The sequence below is a fragment of the Macaca nemestrina genome, chromosome 5 (assembly GCF_043159975.1).
Source record: "Macaca nemestrina isolate mMacNem1 chromosome 5, mMacNem.hap1, whole genome shotgun sequence".
NCBI classification, from domain to species: Eukaryota; Metazoa; Chordata; class Mammalia; order Primates; family Cercopithecidae; genus Macaca; species Macaca nemestrina.
The window spans coordinates 21495261-21514837 of NC_092129.1; the positions used below are offsets into that span (position 1 = coordinate 21495261).

The following is a 19577-nucleotide window of genomic DNA, read 5'->3' on the forward strand; positions in this document are numbered from 1 at the left end:
TGTAATTTGAGAACTTCAAAGAATCTTCTCTTTCAGACATCATGTGTGTTTTTTCCCCTTAAAACAGAATAAACTTTTTCAGGTATTTTTTACTTACATTCTGTCAAACTGTAAGCAGAATTTTGTTCATTATTGTATTCACTTGCAGTTTTTCCCCTGGGAGACAGTTGATAGCTTACAAAAATTTTTTAAAGAGTATATAAAACATAAAAATCTTACAAATCACTATTTTAAAAGATCATTCTCCATTTTTATCTATTTTCTTGCCTAGGACTTTATGAGGTGTTTACCACTAATGCTTTTCTAAAACAGTAGTCTCATGAGCTCAGATTTGTTATAATAATTACAAACAGCATATTAGGATATTGACAGCTTTTCCCCATCCTCTGCTTTCACTACATACCATACATTTGAGAAGGATGGCATTGATTCTTCTTTAAACATTTGGTATAGCCGGGCGCGGTGGCTCAAGCCTGTAATCCCAGCACTTTGGGAGGCCGAGACGGGCGGATCACGAGGTCAGGAGATCAAGACCATCCTGGCTAACACGGTGAAATCCCGTCTCTAGTAGTCCCAGCTACTCGGGAGGCTGAGGCAGGAGAATGGCGTAAACCCCGGAGGCGGAGCTTGCAGTGAGGCGGAGCTTGCAGTGAGCTGAAATCCGGTCACTGCACTCCAGCCTGGGCGACAGAGCGAGACTCCATCTAAAAAAAAAACAAAAAACAAAAAACAAAAAAAACAAAAACAAAACAAATCATTTGGTATAAATCACTCATGAAGCTATGTCATCTTGGGCTTTTTTTATGTTGGAAGTTTTTTGATTACTGATTAAATTTATTTACTCGCTATAGGCCTATTTAGACTTCCTATTTTTGAATAGAAGCACAAATAACTTTCACATCATTTTGTTAGGCAAACAGATTTACTTAAAATTAAGGCAAAAAGTTTACTTACGGCCTTAAGTGATCGTGGTTTTTGTTTCCATTGATCTGTTCAATTGGATAATTGCCAGATTTTCACGTAGTGTCTGTGTGACTTGCACACACACACACACACACAAACACGTTATCATGTGGTCAGTATTTTAAAAAAAATTCCAGTAATTTTCCTGAACATTTTTCTTCTTATCATTTCATATAAGTAGACACAGTTAATCACTAGAACTCCCTTTACAGAATGAATCTGAGGGTATCTCTGTAAAGAGGCAATATTCTAAACTTTAGTACTGTACAGTTAAGCCCTCTGGCCTGAGCAGGCTCTGAGGCTTTCAGAGGACTGGGTAGAGAAAACTGGCAAAGTTGTCCTGAGGCAGTGGAGGGGTATATCCTCTTTAGGAGTTTTAGGAGGGTGGAGGGTTGAGTAGCCCCATCCTGGATCTAGCTGCTGGAGGTACCAGGTAAGGTGAAAACCTTTGACAAAGAGTTGCTGCCTTTCCCAACAAGTGGTACTAAAAATGGGGGAGATTCAAATCCACTCATAAGCTTAGCTGCTTTTGCTGTATTACTTAGACTGCATCGCTCCTTCCTATAACTCACCCTTCAGTCACCCACCACCTTGGATCCCATTTTGTTTGTTCTCTGTTAAATTTCAATGTAATGTAGTTTAATATTGTCAAAGTCGAAGGTCGATTTCTGTCTCTAGTGCTGCAAGAGAGGACGACAGGCTGTAGGTTGTGATGAAGCAATGTGAGTCAAAGCAGAATCCTTGCTTTTCTCGGAGAGCACTGGGCATATAAAGACTCCGGGCGTATTTGTCAAAAGAACAGAGGGTGGAAGGAAAGGAAGATGATCTGGCAGTCAGGTAACACCAACCCCAAGTCTGCACTGACCGCTCCCACCTAAAGAGAGCACAGATTATAATTTGCCCCCATGAGATTGCCATTTTGGGTTGGAAGATTGTCGCAATTTCATTTTTCACTTAAACAAACTTCTGTTGCCCTACTGCTAGATATGAGATGAGTAATCGTCAGGGACGCGTTTAAATTACAAAATAAAGGTAAACGGGAGAGAAAGAATCTTTCCTCGGGGTTGAGGCCAGATCCTCCAGGGCTGGGAGACCCAGGAGTGCGGGCCACTGTGCGTCCTCAAGCAGAGGGTGCGTGATGAGATGGGATCTGTCCTCAAATGCTGAGAAGAGCCCTCACCAATCCCTCGGAAGGTTTCCGGAATAAAAAGCCCGGCTCCTGCTGTGCAAAGACTGAGCGGTACTCCGGAATACTTTTTCCCTGTTTCGGGGGTGCAGAGTCCAGGCCGCGCGGCCGGGTGCCCCAATAGTGTACCTTGAAAGTAGGGATGGGCCCAGTTACTGCTGGACTTTCCCTGCAGAAGAGAGTGAGCCTTCCCAGGATCTTTCTGCGAGCTCTGAGTGTGAAAACGGTCCTCCGACCAGCCCAGGTTGAGAGAACGGGAGGGAGGGGGAAGCTGTGGGCGTCCAGGGCGTGACCGGCGCAGGTGAAAAAGTGAGTTCGGAGGGAGCATCTGCCCGGACCGCAGACAGGTGGAGAAACGCAGTCCCACCGCGGCCCACCGCGGCCCCAGAGCGGTGTAGGCTGTACCTGTGCGCGGCGTCCCCTCTCCGCTGAGCCAGGGCACTACTGAGCTTGCGGCCTCCTTCCCCGCCCCTGAGGCCCTCGGTCCCAGCCCCGCCCCGCCCCGCCCCGGGCTGGGGCACCGCTGTGGAACCCGCCGAGCGGCGCGCGCGGAGGTGTCGGACGGCCAGGAGGATGGCCAAGGTCCCGGACCTGGAAGACACCTTCCTGCAGGCGCAGCCTGCACCCCAACTGTCCCCGGGGATCCAGGAAGACTGCTGTGTGCAGCTCCTGGGCAAGGGCTTGCTAGTCTATCCGGAAGAAAGAGTGTACCTGGCAGTCGAAGCGCAACCCGGGGGCGAGCAGGGCGGCGGGGAGAAAGGCGAAGACCCGGAGCTGCCGGGGGCAGTGAAATCAGGTGAGTGCTCTGCCGCATCCGGAGCTGGGAAGGGGACGAGAACGTATTCTAAGAAGGGCACCCAATAATAATAACGCATCCCAAACATAAGGCAGAGGTAGAATGTTCTGTCCAAATCTTTGTATTTCCTCAGTAAAATGTCAAGTAGAGACTGTCAACTCTAAGAGATTTTGCATAACTCCCCTTTCCTCCCCTCCGCCACCACCCCAGTAGGCTACTGCTTTGAAGTTAAGGTACACTTAGAGGCTACTTAGTTGATTTTATATTCTGTTTTTCTTTATCATCCCTTGAACTGGCAATCAGAAATGCACTTAAACAATGGTAACTTTTCCTCTGAAGAAGAGGATGCCGACAACCACGACAGCAAAACCAAAGCAGCGCATCAATACCTGTCTCAGAAGAAAACCATCACGCAGATTGTGAAGGATAAAAAGAAGCAGACACAGCTCACGCTGCAGTGGTGAGACTCGCCCGCAGGGTACACTGAAGCACCTGTTGACGTTTGAACAGCTAGCGTCTTCAGGATCTTTGTTTTTCACAATTTACTTCTTCCTCAAACTTTTTGGGAAAGTTTAAAAAACCAATTAGAATTTAACCCAGATTTTTTTTTTCACTGAATTTTTAGTATAGAGACTTATACGAGTACTGATGAAGGATTTGTACTACAAATAAAAACCACATTACGTTGTTCCTTATTGACTAAAACCATATTTTCTTCAAATGTAAGCATTAATGAACGTTTTTTATGATTTATTGGCTTAAATGCAATCAGTTCAGTCCTTACACGTTTGTTATTTGACAGTTTTTGAGTTTATAAAATATGATTCTTAAAAACAACTTAAAACGAGGAAGGATCTTGACACTGCCTTTATTCATAAGAGGACAAATTAAAAATAGTGTATACTCTATAAGATGAAATGTGTTTGAAGTAGAAGACATAGAAAAATCGCTTAAGATATCACTACTAATTTAAATAGATGTTCAACTATTTTTATAGCATCTGTCATATATGATTTATAATAATAAAATATTACAAATTGGTTTTGTGGAAAATATTTTAAAACCAAGAATTTATCAGTAGGATTTCCACATAGAGTGAACATTTTGTAATATCTATCTAAAAGTAAAAACATTATATTAAACTTCCCTACATAGTAGGAAGAAATAGGAGCATACATTTCCTCACAAATTCCATGTAAAAAACAAACTAATAAAAAGGATTACATATTTACTGATTAGTTACATAACCTAATTTTATATGGAGTATGACCTAAGGAGCCTTAGAAAAATACAATATAAAGAACTAGTAAATTTTATTTTTATTATTTAAAGATTAAATTACAATTTACATATAGTAGTTTTTTTGTGATTATATGCTTGAACCCTTTCAAATATTTGAAATATAAGCCAAGTATTCATCTAAAGTTGGAGTTTAACTATTGAAGTTGATGTCGTGTTTACTAGTTATGAATATACTAGAGCAGTTAAGTAATTGAGTTAAATATCAGGGATATTTAGGATACAACTATTTGCAGCAGGATAACTGGGGCAAAAATATTTTGGTTTCAGATATATTATTGAGCTGTTTTGAATGATAACTCTCATTTTTTCCATTTAAATTGAGTGTGTGGAAATATACATGTTTCTTTTATGAATAGATGTATACATAAATATGTATAAGTTAAGATCAAAGAAAAAGTTGTACCCCAGATGAACAACATACTTATGTCTAGGACGATTCAATATTTTGAAGACAAGGACAATGCCTACTACAACAATCTCAAAATAGCAAGATGAAATGTGAACATTGTGTACATGTAATTAAAATATAATTTTTAAATAGGTAAACATTTCTCATAAAAGTTTTCAAAGTTTTGAAATTATCACACATCATTTTTGTTTGAATTTTTCACATTCTGTTCTAAAAATGAATATTATACATTTTTAAAAAGTGAGTTACTCATATTTTGAGAATTTTTTTAAGGTTATAGATTATTTCAGGGCTGTTAAAAACTAGAACTGAAAATCAAAGTGAAAAAGCTGGCTGATTAATTCCAGTTTTCTCTATCAACTAGTATGTCATCTGATTTTATGTACATATATTGATTTCATATTTTGAAACACTAGATCTTAGTTTTTTTTTTTTTTTTTTTTTTTGTTGTTCTTCATTAAAAAAAATGGGTGACTGATATTTTACCTGTTCAGGGAATCCTTTCTTTAGCCTTTATCTTGTATACATTAGGATATTTTAAATCAAGTCTTTGAAGGGGTTCATCCAATTTTAATCTGCAGACTCTATATTGCATCATTTCTGCATTATAATAAATATTATCTTACTATACATAAAATTGGTATAAGTAAATTTTAGTCAAAATCACCTACTGAACTGTTAGGAAAACTGGGAATGGAATCTAAAAGTTTAATTTGTACATTGCTGTTTAGAAAGTTGTAACACAAATATGTATTTATTACATTTATATAAGTTATGCTTAGTTGCAAATTAAATGGAATTACTCCAAATTTTCAAAGGTTATATAGTTATTTTTATAATATAAAGTTGAAGGTGTATATATTATGTTTGGAGATATCCATAGAGAATTACATTATCTTTTAAGTGTATAAGATGTTTTAGATAATTATAGTACTGATCACAGTAGTAAAAAGTATAGGAATAGAAATATATCAATGTCATTTGAGACTTAAGTGAAATGGTTGATTCTCCTGTGTTTTGCAAGTAAATGCATCATTGTCCTTCCCTAATTATTCAGGGCTCAGAACTAGGTTTTGAATGAAAGTGAGAGAATGTAAGCATTTGCCAGCCTGAAGCTTGGCAGCCCTTTAGTACTAAGAATGTTTTTAAAAATACCCATCATCTTCAATTTCATCATTCATATTTATATGTCACAGAGCAAATATGATGAACCATGAGGTTATATAGAAGACCTAATATTTGTGATGTGGACCAGGCATGGTTTTATGTTGGCCATGATATTTTAACTGTACTAGCAGATTTTTCACTGGGGTTTTTGTACTTCTAACATTAATCCTTATAATTTGATTTAAAAAAAATCCAGAATAAAAGGAAGTCTACTTATGTCTACTCATTACCTCATTTGTATAGAGTCCATATTCAGAATGGGTAATAAGTCAATGAGAAATTTGAAGGAAAAAGAAATAAAATATTTGACCTAATTTTTGTTCCTTTTTCTTAGGCTTGAAGAGAATTACATTGTATGTGAAGGAGTTTGCTTACCACGGTGCATTCTTTATGCACACTACTTAGATTTCTGTAGGAAAGAGAAATTAGAGCCAGCCTGTGCGGCCACCTTTGGAAAGGTAAACGACACATATTGGCTATAGTGACTTACAACTAAAGTCATGTCAGGCAGATAGCATGAAAACAAATTCATCTGTGCAAGTTCTCTTAGAGAACATTGAGACATTTGTTTTGCAGGCAGAAACTGTCTTAAGGACTCTGTTTGGGATTGCTATATGTTTATAACTTGATTTTGAATATTAGAACCCTAACTATTAGAAGATCTAATGTGAATTTAAGTCAAGCTTCGTTTAAGCAGTAGCATTTCCCTTCAAAGAGGGATGCATTAAAGTGTATAGTGGCCTGTGTTAAGAAGCAAAATTAAATGGAAGTGACAAGTCTCTTGCTAATGCAATTAGTGGTTAGTGGTTATCCTTATTTAGCTAGTCCAAATATATGAGTTTTTAAATAGGGTTTAAAATGTATTAAAAGTTCTCCTAATTCTCCATTTCTATATTTACATCCCGAGCCCCAAGATTTTATGATGGGATGGGTTAGAATTCTCTCATTTAAAAATATTTCTTTCTACCCAACCAGTATGGTTAGGATGGGAATCTGTATAACTGACATTACTATGCTTATATATATATATATATGGGGGGGGAGAGAGAGAGAGAGAGAGAGAGAGAGAGATCATTTTGAGAATTAATATCAATCTCTTAAGAAAGCCTTGTTCTTTAAGATTCGTGTCATACTGTGTTTGAGAACCTAGGATATCCCAGAAAAACTTTAGGAAGCTTGGGTCTCAAATATTGTCTTTTACAAATTGAAATCCAGATTCTAACCTGTAGAGGGACTCATTGTCCAGAAAATAATGAATACTATGGTTCAGCTTCTCATTTAAAAAAATAATAGTTTATTTTAACCTATCTATTACAGAGCGAGTGTGATATTATACATTGTAATGAGGTAATCTAGGTTCTAGCCTAGACTGGACTAATTTATTGTGAGACCTTCTGAAAAGCGCTTAATCTCTTTAAAATTCTGCTTACTCATTCTATTAAACGAGGAGTTTGGATAAGACAACTTCTAATATCTGTATTAACATTACCATTTTGTGAGTCCACCTTATGGGAATAATTCGTAACTGTTTGGCAGTCATGAAGCACCTTGAAAACCTGGTAAAACTATAGACCCAGACTCCAATAAATTAACACATACATAGTTTGCCATGGAGCTCTCTAAAGTTCATGTATGGATCTTCAAATATTGAGGTCAAAATGGTTTTCTGTAGAAGACTTTTAAACAATTTTTAATCAGATCCTAATTTTAGCAAATTTAGAGAAAGGAGCATACAAAACAAAAATTTTATAACATTACAAGGGAGATACAGTAAGGCAGAGAAAGTTTTATATATCCTTTTGGGTTGGGGATAGATTTTAAATTCTGGGTACATCTCTGTATGGAATTATATGAAGAGACCCAAATCTTCTCACTCCATACATAAATAAAGTAATAATTGCTTTGGTAGTACCATCAAGCAAAAGCAGATATTAGTATCATCTGCCTTGGAAATCGAGACAAGGTCAGTAGAGCACTTCAATAAAAAAAGTACCTCCCTGCCTCTGCTGATCTATTGCTTATCAATGTGTGTAAGTTATTACTTTTTCCAGACTAAGTATTCACTCACAGTTCATTCAGAGGTCAACATTTACTTTCCCCAACTAATTGGCTATGAGTGGCTTGCATTAGAACCGTATACTTTCTAAAACCTAAAGTAATCGTTTTTCTTTTTAGACAATTCGCCAGAAGTTTCCCCTCCTAACAACAAGGCGGCTTGGAACAAGAGGCCATTCAAAGTAAGATACTAATGAACATATGTCAGATTCGGCTCTTGTGCATGAAGATTGACATAAATGTAAAATAAGTATTGTCTTTGTCAGTACAAAGAGAACCAGGTATTCTCCTGATGAAACAGACTTTTATCAACTGTGAGAACTAAAAAAAAAAAAAGTAGATTTTAGAATAATGTTTAAAAGGCAAATTTTACATATGAAAATCATAATATATTATTATTTCGGCTGAAATAATTTAAATGAGTCATTTTCATAATTTTTTAAATTTCATTTCTAATTTTATTTTATTTTATTTTTTTCCAAATATGAAATAAAATTTTATTTTTATTTATGTATTTATTTGTTATTATTATTATACTTTAAGTTCTAGGGTACATGTGCATAACGTGCAGGTTTGTTACATATGTATACTTGTGCCATGTTGGTGTGCTGCACCCATCAACTCGTCAGCACCCATCAACTCGTCATTTACATCAGGTATAACTTCCAATGCAATCCCTCCCCCCTCCCCCCGCCATGATAGGCCCTGGTGTGTGATGTTCCCCTTCCCGAGTCCAAGTGATCTCGTTGTTCAGTTCCCACCTATGAGTGAGAACATGCGGTGTTTGTTTTTTTGTTCTTGCGATAGTTTGCTGAGAATGATGGTTTCCAGCTGCATCCATGTCCCTACAAAGGAGAAGTACCATATGACCCAGCCATCCCATTACTGGGTATATACCCAAAGGATTATAAATCATGCTGCTATAAAGACACATTTTCATAATCTTGAAGTCATTACTGAAGGCACCAGTGTCACGAAGGAGGAATGTATGAGACTAACTATAGTGAACCAAGCAGATTCCACAAGGCTCCCAAACAGCAAGGCCCAAACCAGGGGTTAAAGAGCTTCGAGTAGGAAGGAAGTGCCTTAGCATGCTTTAGGTTCTTCCTCTAGTTTTCTTTCCCAGAAAATAATTTCTTGATATCTCCTTCTTTTCTCTTCAAGACAAATGACATGCACAAATGACCTGTTTGGTCATCTCTTAATGTAAATATAAACATAAAATAAGCTGTCACACATGATCTTTAAATTTTCCTCTGTGTTGTGGCAGTCTCTGGAGAACCCCCAGGTACAGTTTCTTATTCAACAGCTATTTTCTCTGTGTGCTGTGTTTTCAGTTTCTCCTTTCCTTCTGCCTATAAGCATGTCCAGATCTCCTTTATGCTGAGAAAGAAAAAAGTTCCAACCTTCATGATTGCTCTAGTATTTCCCCCTTTGAATTGTTGCTTCCCTTACCACTGATCACATCCCTCTGACCTAGTCCTTTTCTCTACCTGGGCAAAAATCCAATGGCTGGTTTTTACTGTTACCCATCTTCCTTGGCTCCTGCCTAGCATTTGAACCAACTGATAATGCCCTCTTAAAATAAATAAATACAGAAAACTACTTCTATAGCTTCTCTGTCATAATATTATCCAGGCCCTCTTCTGTCTTCTACTGCTCTTTTTCTAGCTTGTCCACTGCCTCCTTCTGCCCTGACATCACATCCAACACTGACAAATGAAAGTATAATGTGGCCACATATTCAATTCAAAAAATTCTGGAAGCCACATTTAAAAAGTAAAAAGGAAAAAGCAAAGTTAATTTTAATGTTTTATGTAATCCAATTTATTCAAAACATTATTATCTCACTATGGAATCAATATAAAAATCATTAATCGGATATTTTACATTCTTCCTTCCGTACTACGTTTTTGAAATCTAGTGTATATTTTACACTTACATCACATCTCACTTTAGACTAGCCACATTTCCTGTGCTTACACCCACATATGGCCAGTGGCTTTATTGCTTTATTGGATAGCTCAGCTTTAGACACTTGCCAAAAAATAGGTCCTACTTTTTGAATTCTTTTGAATATGCCTCTCCTCATTGCTACTTTCATAGCCTGGCCTTGGCTCTGTCTTTCTTGTCCATTCATGCAATTTTTCCAAACTGACCTTTTAAAGTTTAGATTCAATCATATCTCTTCTATGTTCAAAACCTCTGCTGGCTCATAATTTGTATTGTTCATGACAAACTTTCCTCAACTTGACATTCAAGGTCCATCAGGATCTAGTCCAAGTTCATTTTACTATGTCACCTATTTCTCACTTTCTAGCATGTAGCCTATGTACTCACCAAACAATCATCCCAGTAACCTTTGATTCACTCCAGCTGTCAGTCTTTTGTTTAAGTTTATGCTGTCTTCCCCTGGAGAATGTCTTTTCCCCTATATGTGTGTTGAAATTTTACCCATTTGAAAGAATGTCTCTTGAACTTCTTCCTTTAGATCTTTTCTTAGTCCATTGATTTATTGTAGGCTCCTTCTCTGCACCCTATGGCAGTTTGTTGGTACCTATCTTAATGTGAAATTAACTTATCTCCTCCTCTAAACAGATAATACATATTTTGAGGACAGGAACTTTGTTTCATTCACTTTTATATTCTTTCTGTTGGCCAATACATGACAGATTACCAATTAACACTTATTTAACTGATTGCAATTAATGTTAACATTATTGTGGCCTGGAAAGAGGAAATAAAATGCCAGATTCAAAAAGGCAAAATTGAGTCCCTTCCTTCTAACCAAGTCAACTTTATTTCAAAGTTTGATCAGTTTAACTGACTGGTGTCTACTGAATTTGATTCCTACTGAATTGTGTAGGTTGGGGAAAGATCAGATAGTGTTTAAAGTAAATAGATAGGGGGAAAGAGGCAAAGCAATGAAGAGAAACCCTCTTGACAGGATCTACAAGAGGGTGGGCTGGCAGGCTGCAGGGAAAGTCAATTAATCCTAGAAGGAGCCTTTAGGATTAGGGATGAATCATTAACCCTGTCCTTTGTGTTACAGTGGGGCTCTAGTACTTAGGTTGATGTAACAACATGGGGTGACTTTGGGCAATTTATTCGAATCCAAAAGCCATAGGTGTGCCCAACAGCAAGGCATTAACAATTTGAATTTTTTTTCTGCTGGGCTGATATGCCATTTGATTTTTGTGACATGACTTTTTTGATATCTTTATATCATAGAGAAAAATTAATTTTCCATATTTAAACTACATATGGTAAAAAATATAGCAAAATGTAGTTTGTGTATCTTGTAAATAGTAATTTTTTTGATATAATTATTCTTAGCTAGGTATGTTTCTGCCTTTATTTCCAAGAAATATGCTGAGCTTTTATCTTGGAAGATAGAATATCAAAAGGCAGTATAGCCTAATGGTTAGGGACATAGGCTTTAAAGTTGAACAACTTTAAACATGAAGCTGATGCTTCCATGTATAGCTGTGTGAAACCAGCTTTCCAGCTGGTGATTTATTGTAGGATTATTCAGCTTTTCACCAGTAAAGTGGATATGCAATATCTTATAGGATTGTTGTGAGAGTTAAATGAGATAAAGTATAGGAATGAACATAGGAGTGAATATACTTTGAACCCCACTATCCTTAATAAAAAAAAAATTAATGACTCAATATAAAACAATCTGCAATACAATTAAAAGTTATTATTTATTGAGTACTACACACACACACAGATACATGCACTCATCTCTAATCCTTGCAATAATGATAGAAGGTAGGAATTCCTGTATTACAAATAAGGAAATTGCATTTCAAAAGTTACTGGCTTGCCCAAGGCCACACAGATAATACACAATAACAGTGTTGGCATTTGAATCAAAGTTTACCTGATTCTAAAGTTTATGTTTTATCTACCAGTAAAAGTTGGGAAACCTACTACTTTTTTTCCAATATCAATCGTATCAACAAATAATTGTTTAATTGAATGTTTGATTTCTGACATATAAGTTTTATTAAGTTTTTTTTTAACAGATCTAACAGTTCTTAAACTTTATTAATACATTAGATTCTTCTTCAGAGAACAAACACTTAACCACGCCACAATCGTAAGGCATTTAATTTAGAGGTGTTTGTGTTTTATCTAACAGCAAATTTGTAGCACAAACACAATTTTATTTTCTGCCTTTTAATGTTAGTTCTAAACATTTCTCTGTTACATATTATCTTTGGAAACATTTCTAATGGCTGTTTATTATTTCATAAACTTACATTTTATAAAAAATATTTTTATGTCTATGGAAATACAAACAATTGAATGAAAGACAGAAATATAAAGTAAGTATACCTTAGAGAATCAGGGAATCATAATTTCTCCAAATTTTACTAGTAATTTTGCAAAATGTATTTTATTGTTATTGTAGTGTTTAATACAGTACTTTTAGCATAGTATTACTAAACATTTATTGAATTATTTAAAAAATATAAATAAATGTGATATTTATTTTAACTTCCTTGGATTGCATACTAACATATACAAACATTGTGAAACTGTTCTGATGATGATTACTTAAAAAATGAGTTTTCAATTTGTGCCAAATTATTATAGGATAGCTAGAGTATGTCCAGTCATCTCACTGGGGACTATCAGACAGAATTTATTTTAGATTATGATTGACTCAAAAGGTTCTCCTGTACTCTGGGCATGAGATAGCACCTCCTTTTCAAAAATTGTTCTTAGATGTCTTTGAGGTTCATGAAGCAATGTCACTCTCCAAATTTTACTGGTCCCTATGTAAAACCCAAAGTTTGGAAAACACTAATCTATGTGACAAAGAGACGATTAGTAGGGCCAAAAATCATGAATGAAGGTGGTGTCTATTTTCAAGTTCTATTTTCCTAAGTTTTGAAATAACTGGCTATTAATTACAGTAATGTCTTCACAACTCTCACATTTGTGCATGTGCTACTTCTTTCCCTCACTAAAAATGAAAGATGAAAAAGTTTGACTGTATAAAATGAGCCCAAAATTTATTCAATTGAATGGAAGAGATAAAATATTTAAAACAGGTATACTAAAACAAAAAAATAGGCCAGATGTGGTGGCTCACTCCCGTAATCTCAGCACTTTGGGAGCCGAGGCAGGAGGATCATGAAGTCAAGAGATTGATACCAGCCTGGCCAACATGGTGAAACCCTGTCTCTACTAAAAATATAAAAATTAGCTGAGTGTGGTGGTGCGCACCTGTAGTCCCAGCTACTCAGGAAGCTGAGGCAGGAGAATCGCTTGAACCTGAGAGGCGGAGGTTGCAGTGAGCTGAGGTCACACCACTGCACTCCAGCCTGGAGACAGAGAAAGACTCCATGTCAAAACAAAACAAAACAAAAATAAAAAAATAATAAAACAAAAAAATCTAAACACACAGGATCACTATGTAGGCCCAGATTTCATCCACTGTCAAAATTAGGAACAATTAAAAATGGAAGAATTTGTTTTCAGTGGCAAGTTCAATGTTCCACATGGGAGGCCGCTGCTCTGATGGTTATGGAAAAAAAATCTCTGAAGATGAACATGAGGGCTCAGGAAGCCTCACTCTAGGGCACCTAACAAGAGTGCTTTAAGGACAAAGCCAGTCAATTTGCAGGCAGATTAGCAGCTCAGCTCTCTATCCAGTTCCTTCACACTTACCATCCCCTGCCAGCCAAGAAAACCAGCAACCCCAACAGTGGACACTCTACATTCCCAATACCAAGTTAAAAACTGACTTTACTTTCATGTTTCTTCTTTTCTTCCTTTTAATTTTGCTACCAATCCCAAAAATACATACCTGGTTTTATTATCTGTAATATTTTAAAATTCAGGTTTTAAATAAATAAAAATGAAACAAAGTTCTGTAAGTATAATAAGGAAGAATAATTCATGCATCTTTTATGGTTATGAATGCATTGAGAATAATCAGTCTATTCCTACTGACATTAATGTACAAAGTGTGATACTAAAGAGTTTTTGAGATGCAAAGAATTGTAAAATAGGGTGCCTGCTGGCAAAGAACTTTCACTATTCATCTTAATTGTTTAATAAGCATTTTACTGAGGGTCCCGTTACTAACTAGGCCCTCGGATACAATGATAAGGAAAAACCTTGTATCCTACCCTTGCTCAGAATGGCTTGGCTAAGTAAGGGACAACATAATGGAGCCCACAAATAGATTTTACGCACATGGTAGACTGTTTGATTTTAAGTTACATTTTAATTTTTTGTAGACTTTGATCAGCCAAATCTTGGTTTTCAGACATGATAGACAAAAGCTATTATCTTATTTATTAGTAGTGATTTAGTGGGTTAATAAAACTGATATGGCAGCTGCTCTTATCGTAGCAAGTTATTGCAAGTCCCTGAACAGCTTAATCCCATCATTTCCTTATCAGTTATCATTTGTGTAGTGTAAACTAACATCAGGGCTACTAGCTCAGTGGGAACATATGTTTCAGGAATTCTATATAAAGACTGAAATGGAAAAGAAGAAATATAGATGCAGGTACAAATTGCTCAGCAAATGAAGAAAAGTATTAGGCACGAGGTAAATATTTTAGTAGTAAAAAAGAACAGCAATAATTTCATTTGTCATATTAAAAGTCTGTTATATTTTAATAACATGTTCATATTAAAATGTGGCTACAAGGATTAATTATTCTTCTTTATTCATAAATTTTAAATCAGATCTGTCATTTGACATAAGATTGAGGAAAGTTGCTAATAAATGAACACACTTTTCTTAGATAATCATAGAAGCTGCTTTTGTGACATATTTTCTTGGAAAAATTAGCTAATCATCTCCAGGATTTTTTGAGCATTTATCATATATTTTCTTTAATAGAAATGGATAATAATCATATAGGGAGAAGGAACTGTGAAATGTTTGGGAATCTTTATTCAGAGTAACCTACAGGATAAGCATTAGGTAGTGTTACATAAATTTAAACAACTATTTCTTCCACAGTGAGACAAACCTCACTTTTTGTTTAACATACACCAGCATATCTTCTTGTTATATTACAGTATGCATGGTAAATACTCCCTAGCAAGATTTATTTTAGGGTCGTCTATTAACCACAAAATAATGCTATAAAATATTGCAAGTGAGATGAAAAATTTATGTACACTTTGCATGAACTGTCTCACCCCAGTTTTATGAGGTTTATCTTTAGTGACTAGGAAGACAGAAAGCTGCTCATTTATTATCTCTTCTCTGTTCTCAGAGACACTAAATCACTCGGATGACAACATGTTCCTAGTTAGACTAAAAGGAAGATTAAAGGGAAAAGGTTATTTTGTTGGCTCCAGAAGAAACAGGGTATGAAATGCGCTAAAGCATTACAGTGGTCATTGCAAAATACTGAGGTTTGTATTGCTAGCAACAGTCTTTCCACCAAAGTACACCAATTTCATGCCCTTTATATATATTGTTTAGGTATGCAACTTTTGTTCAATCTCAGTGTTTTACTGATGACCTGGAAATGCAGTGTCAGAAGGTGGTTATTGAAAACACTCAACTTTAAGAAAATTTGTTTTATTGGTTTCTAAATTCCTAGAGGAACAGATTGATTTAACCAGTAAATGTGTGAGGATTTTTCTTCATAGTAATTTTTAATGAAGAATACAGTGAAGGGAAAGATAAAATTCTCATCCTCTAAATCTTAGAGTTTAGTATGGGAGGTAAGCCATGTATCATTAGAGATATGCCAATGATACAAGGACAAAGTTGTATAGGGTAAATGACCAAGAGAGGAGTTCAGGGAGTTCAGGAGTTTCCCCTGAGATATCAAGCAAAGCTTCATGTGTTATAAATATGCCTTAAAGTATGATTAAGAAACAAGGACCTGATGGAAGAAGGGCTGTCCCAACAGAGAGTTAAAAAAACCAAAGGCAACACCATGGCTATGGCAAGCTATTTATGAAAAGCCAGTCATCCTGATAGTAATGGTCAAGTTTATAATAGTACTTGTGATAGGGTTAAAGGAGTTAGTAGACTTCCTTACATCATGTTAGATAAGAGATTCTTTAATTTCTACCAAATTTTAAATTGTGGTGATATGTTTAAGTATACGATATTATATGAATTCTCTTAATGGGCAAAATTTTAGGATTTTGTGACACATTGTTATTTTTAATTTTTCAAGTTATTCATTCATTTATCTAACAAATGTTTATTAATTTCCTATTACAGGGAGCTTACATTCTGGGAGTTTACATATGGAATGTCAAATATGAAACATCCAGATCAGTGGTGTGGGTCTTAATAATTCATGTTAGTTATCTATGCTTACATTACTCCTGCCAAACAAGAATAAAGAGTGTGTGTGTGTGAAGGCAGACATATTTGAACTACATTTCACTAGAACTTTCTAACTGTAAATAAAATTGCAATACAAAAGAGAGATATCTTTTGCATCTTGAGTGTGGAGGCAATATGGTTTGTGGAATCATGGGTTTAAATTTTGCCTTCAAACCTGTAACATTTTTAAACAAATCACATAATTTTTGAACATCTGTTTTGGATTGGGGATATTGCTCTACTTGCAGGCTGCTGTGAAAATTTGAGATCATGTATACATACAATTCTTTGCATGTAATAGATGTTCAAAAATGGTAACTATTTCTATCATGACTCATTATCACCTGCTTCAATGGTAGCAAATATTAATTTGGTATTACAATTCTCTCTTTGCATTATTTGTTCCCTCACAAGACTGTCAACTCCTCCAGAGACTCTCCTCCACCTCTCTTTGAATCCTCAGCACATAGCACACAGTAAGCACTGAATACATGTAGGAAAAAAAAGAGTGTACTCTTTCACTGGTTCTCTATCTCCTGTCATGTATATAAGATTGTATTGATAGAATATGCTCAGCTACATCAACATATCTAAAATCTAGGGTATTGCTAATAGGAAAAGGACATGCCATTTCTCTCTTGTAGAGCCGAATGTAGCTGACCAAGTCATTTTCTTCAGGTGTCAGTTTGTGTGTGGGTTTATGGTGTTATTTACATTTGACTTATACATAAAATACATATATTAATTAAAAAGCACCTTTTTAATGTATATATAAAATAGTTACTTTTGGAATATAAATATTTTGGATATAGGTAGAGGAAGTAAATATTTCTATTTGTAAAGATATTCTGTCCTAATGACTGGGGACAGAAATAAGGGGGCCAAATCATATAGTCATTTATAACAATAAGAAACAAGTTGCATAATAAAACATTCTAAAAAGTCGTAAGAAAAAAATTACACATCTGTATTAGTTAGAATTTATTTGGTCTTAAAATGTAGCAATTTTTAAAAAATGTGAATATCAGGTGGTTTTAAAAACTGCAAGTAAAATGTGCCTCAGTGCTGGTCAGTGTAGTCACTTTTCCATGACAGCAGGCATCAGGAGGCCATAGACTTGGGAAGAATTTGGAAACATGAATATTCCTGATCAGATTTTCAATGTCTGTTTTGTTCATCATTGTCCTAACAACTAGCACAGTGGTCAGGGCACAGTATCTACTCTGATATTTATTGAACTCATGGTCATCCCTTTGACTTGTCTTGCGATTTTTGTATACCACCTGTGAAGACAGTGTAGTTTGTTCTCAATCTGCATGGCAAATCATTTTACCATATTAGTAATTATTTCAGATTCTGGCTTATTAACTAATTCTAACTAATTCTACTAATATATGTGACTGTCATCTAAATCTGCTGTTTTTTTTTTCACAGTTTTAAATATTTCCCTTATCAATGTCTATTAATATGGCTCCTTCGGTAAAGTCTTTATGACTTAAGTAAGCTTCTTTCTTTTCATTTTTAATTAGAGACATACTCAGTTCAATATTTTGAAGTTTCTATTAAGTTTTCTATTTCCTTCATTTCTCCCTTTGTTCCATTATACCTTAGAGGTTCTTTTTTTCCATCTACCATAGGATTTCTTTTTCTGTACCGTAAAAACGAGCAGTTACGAGGCTCCTTTTTTCAGGTTAGCAGACTATAATTATACGTCTACCAAAATTGAGGACTTGAAAACATCTTCCCAGTCTTCCAGAATCATAAAATATCCTCATTTGCCTTGACCACCATATATTATTATTTCCCAAATATAACAACTCTTTCTGAAAACATTTGTTATAATATTTGTTGCTGCTGTTGTTGTTTTGATGTTTAAAAATCCTTTTTCCTTCATCTCCAATGACCTTGAATCAATAGAGGCAAGTTTGCTGCCGCAGTCCTGCCCTTAGAACCTGAGAAGAGAGAAGCCATCTCTGGGCTTCCTACTTTGGAGGGCTCATTCTGGCTGTCCTCCAGCTGCTGTCCTCACATGAAGCAGGAGTCCAAAGCCCGAGGGAATGTGTCCATCCAAAAACCACATCCCACTTTTGGGTCCCTGGGGCCCTGGAATTCCCTGTCCAAACTGCCCCAGGCCCACTTCTTGGGCCTGTATTGGGCATGTCCCAAGTCCATCCTCAGAAGGCCACACTGCTCCACTAGTGTTCATAACCCTAGACTGAGGTGTGGCCAAAGGTTAGCTGTGAGTGGGTGATGCAGATGCAGCTGTATCTTGGATGTGCAGTCCAGTTCCCTCACAGTGAACAAAGGAGCCAGAGCTGAAAAATGGGGTGAAGGTGTGGGTCTTCCCCCCCAACCATGTTCCCATATGGAACTCCAGGAGTCTAAGAATGCTAAATTCATATTTACCTACCAGATCATTATGGAGGTAAATTGTCAATGTAAGAGGACAGGAATATTTTTGTTAGGAGTTCATTAGCTGGATTTATAGTTTTCAAATAGCTATTCATATGGTATGTAGGCTTCCATTTGTACTCCTGTCCTGGATCCTGAAAATGTTTAGGAGTGGAACTTCTTGGCCAGTAGTTCTTTACTGCTGAGGCCAGAGATGGGGACCTTGATGGATGAACTGAGGATTCATCCATTCAACCAGATGGATGAACTGTGGATTCAGATGGTGGATCCTCAGTTTAAAGGATCCACTTTAAACTCAGATGGTGATGCTCAGAAACAATGTTTTAAAATATAATTAGGCTGAAGTCCACTGGAAAGCCCCTCATTCTCTTTTTTTCATTCCTTTCCTGATCTTAGATGAATGCAAATTGAAGGAGTTGGTAAACAGTAGGTAGTTATGGGGGACGGATGGCAGAGAGTGGGGACTGACCACAGAAAGCAGATGCTACAGGATTCTGGCTATCCTCACTAAATGTCCACTATTCCACTAGCATGTGTATAATATTTGTAGTGTTTATATATGAATGCGTAATATGTCAAGAGTTTGTGGCTTAGGAGAATGAGCTATAATTTGAGAATCAGTGAGCTGCTATACTTGTATTGTGACTCATGATCCATTGGCATACTTATAACAAATTATCTATGGTACTGTTACTTTCCACATGTCATTTTCATTGATTTACAACATAGCCTTCTCCCCATTGTTGCACGAAAGTTTGAAGTGAAAATAGTGAATTGGACTTTTGAGTCCTCATGAGGAAAATAATGGGTAAAGGGTCACATGCTTCATACATATTCCCATGCATAAGATTGGTCTTCCCCACACATAATGTCATACTCTTTTTTCCATTCAATAGATATGGTAAAGAGAACCATAGCATTTTCTTGTCCAGTTGACTAAATTCATGCTGAA

At 36.1% G+C, this 19577-nt stretch overlaps 1 protein-coding gene across 1 annotated transcript in view; it reads left to right on the forward strand.

The window, feature by feature from the left end:
• Positions 1-2722: 2722 nt before the first annotated feature.
• LOC105465482 (regulatory factor X6) overlaps positions 2723-19577 on the forward strand; it is a 56078-nt gene continuing 39223 nt past the window's right edge. Inside the window, exons 1-4 of the mRNA XM_011713930.2 lie at positions 2723-2945; positions 3249-3405; positions 6158-6281; positions 7999-8060. Coding sequence (XP_011712232.2) covers positions 2723-2945; positions 3249-3405; positions 6158-6281; positions 7999-8060 — 566 coding nt within the window. The remainder of the gene's footprint in view (positions 2946-3248; positions 3406-6157; positions 6282-7998; positions 8061-19577) is intronic.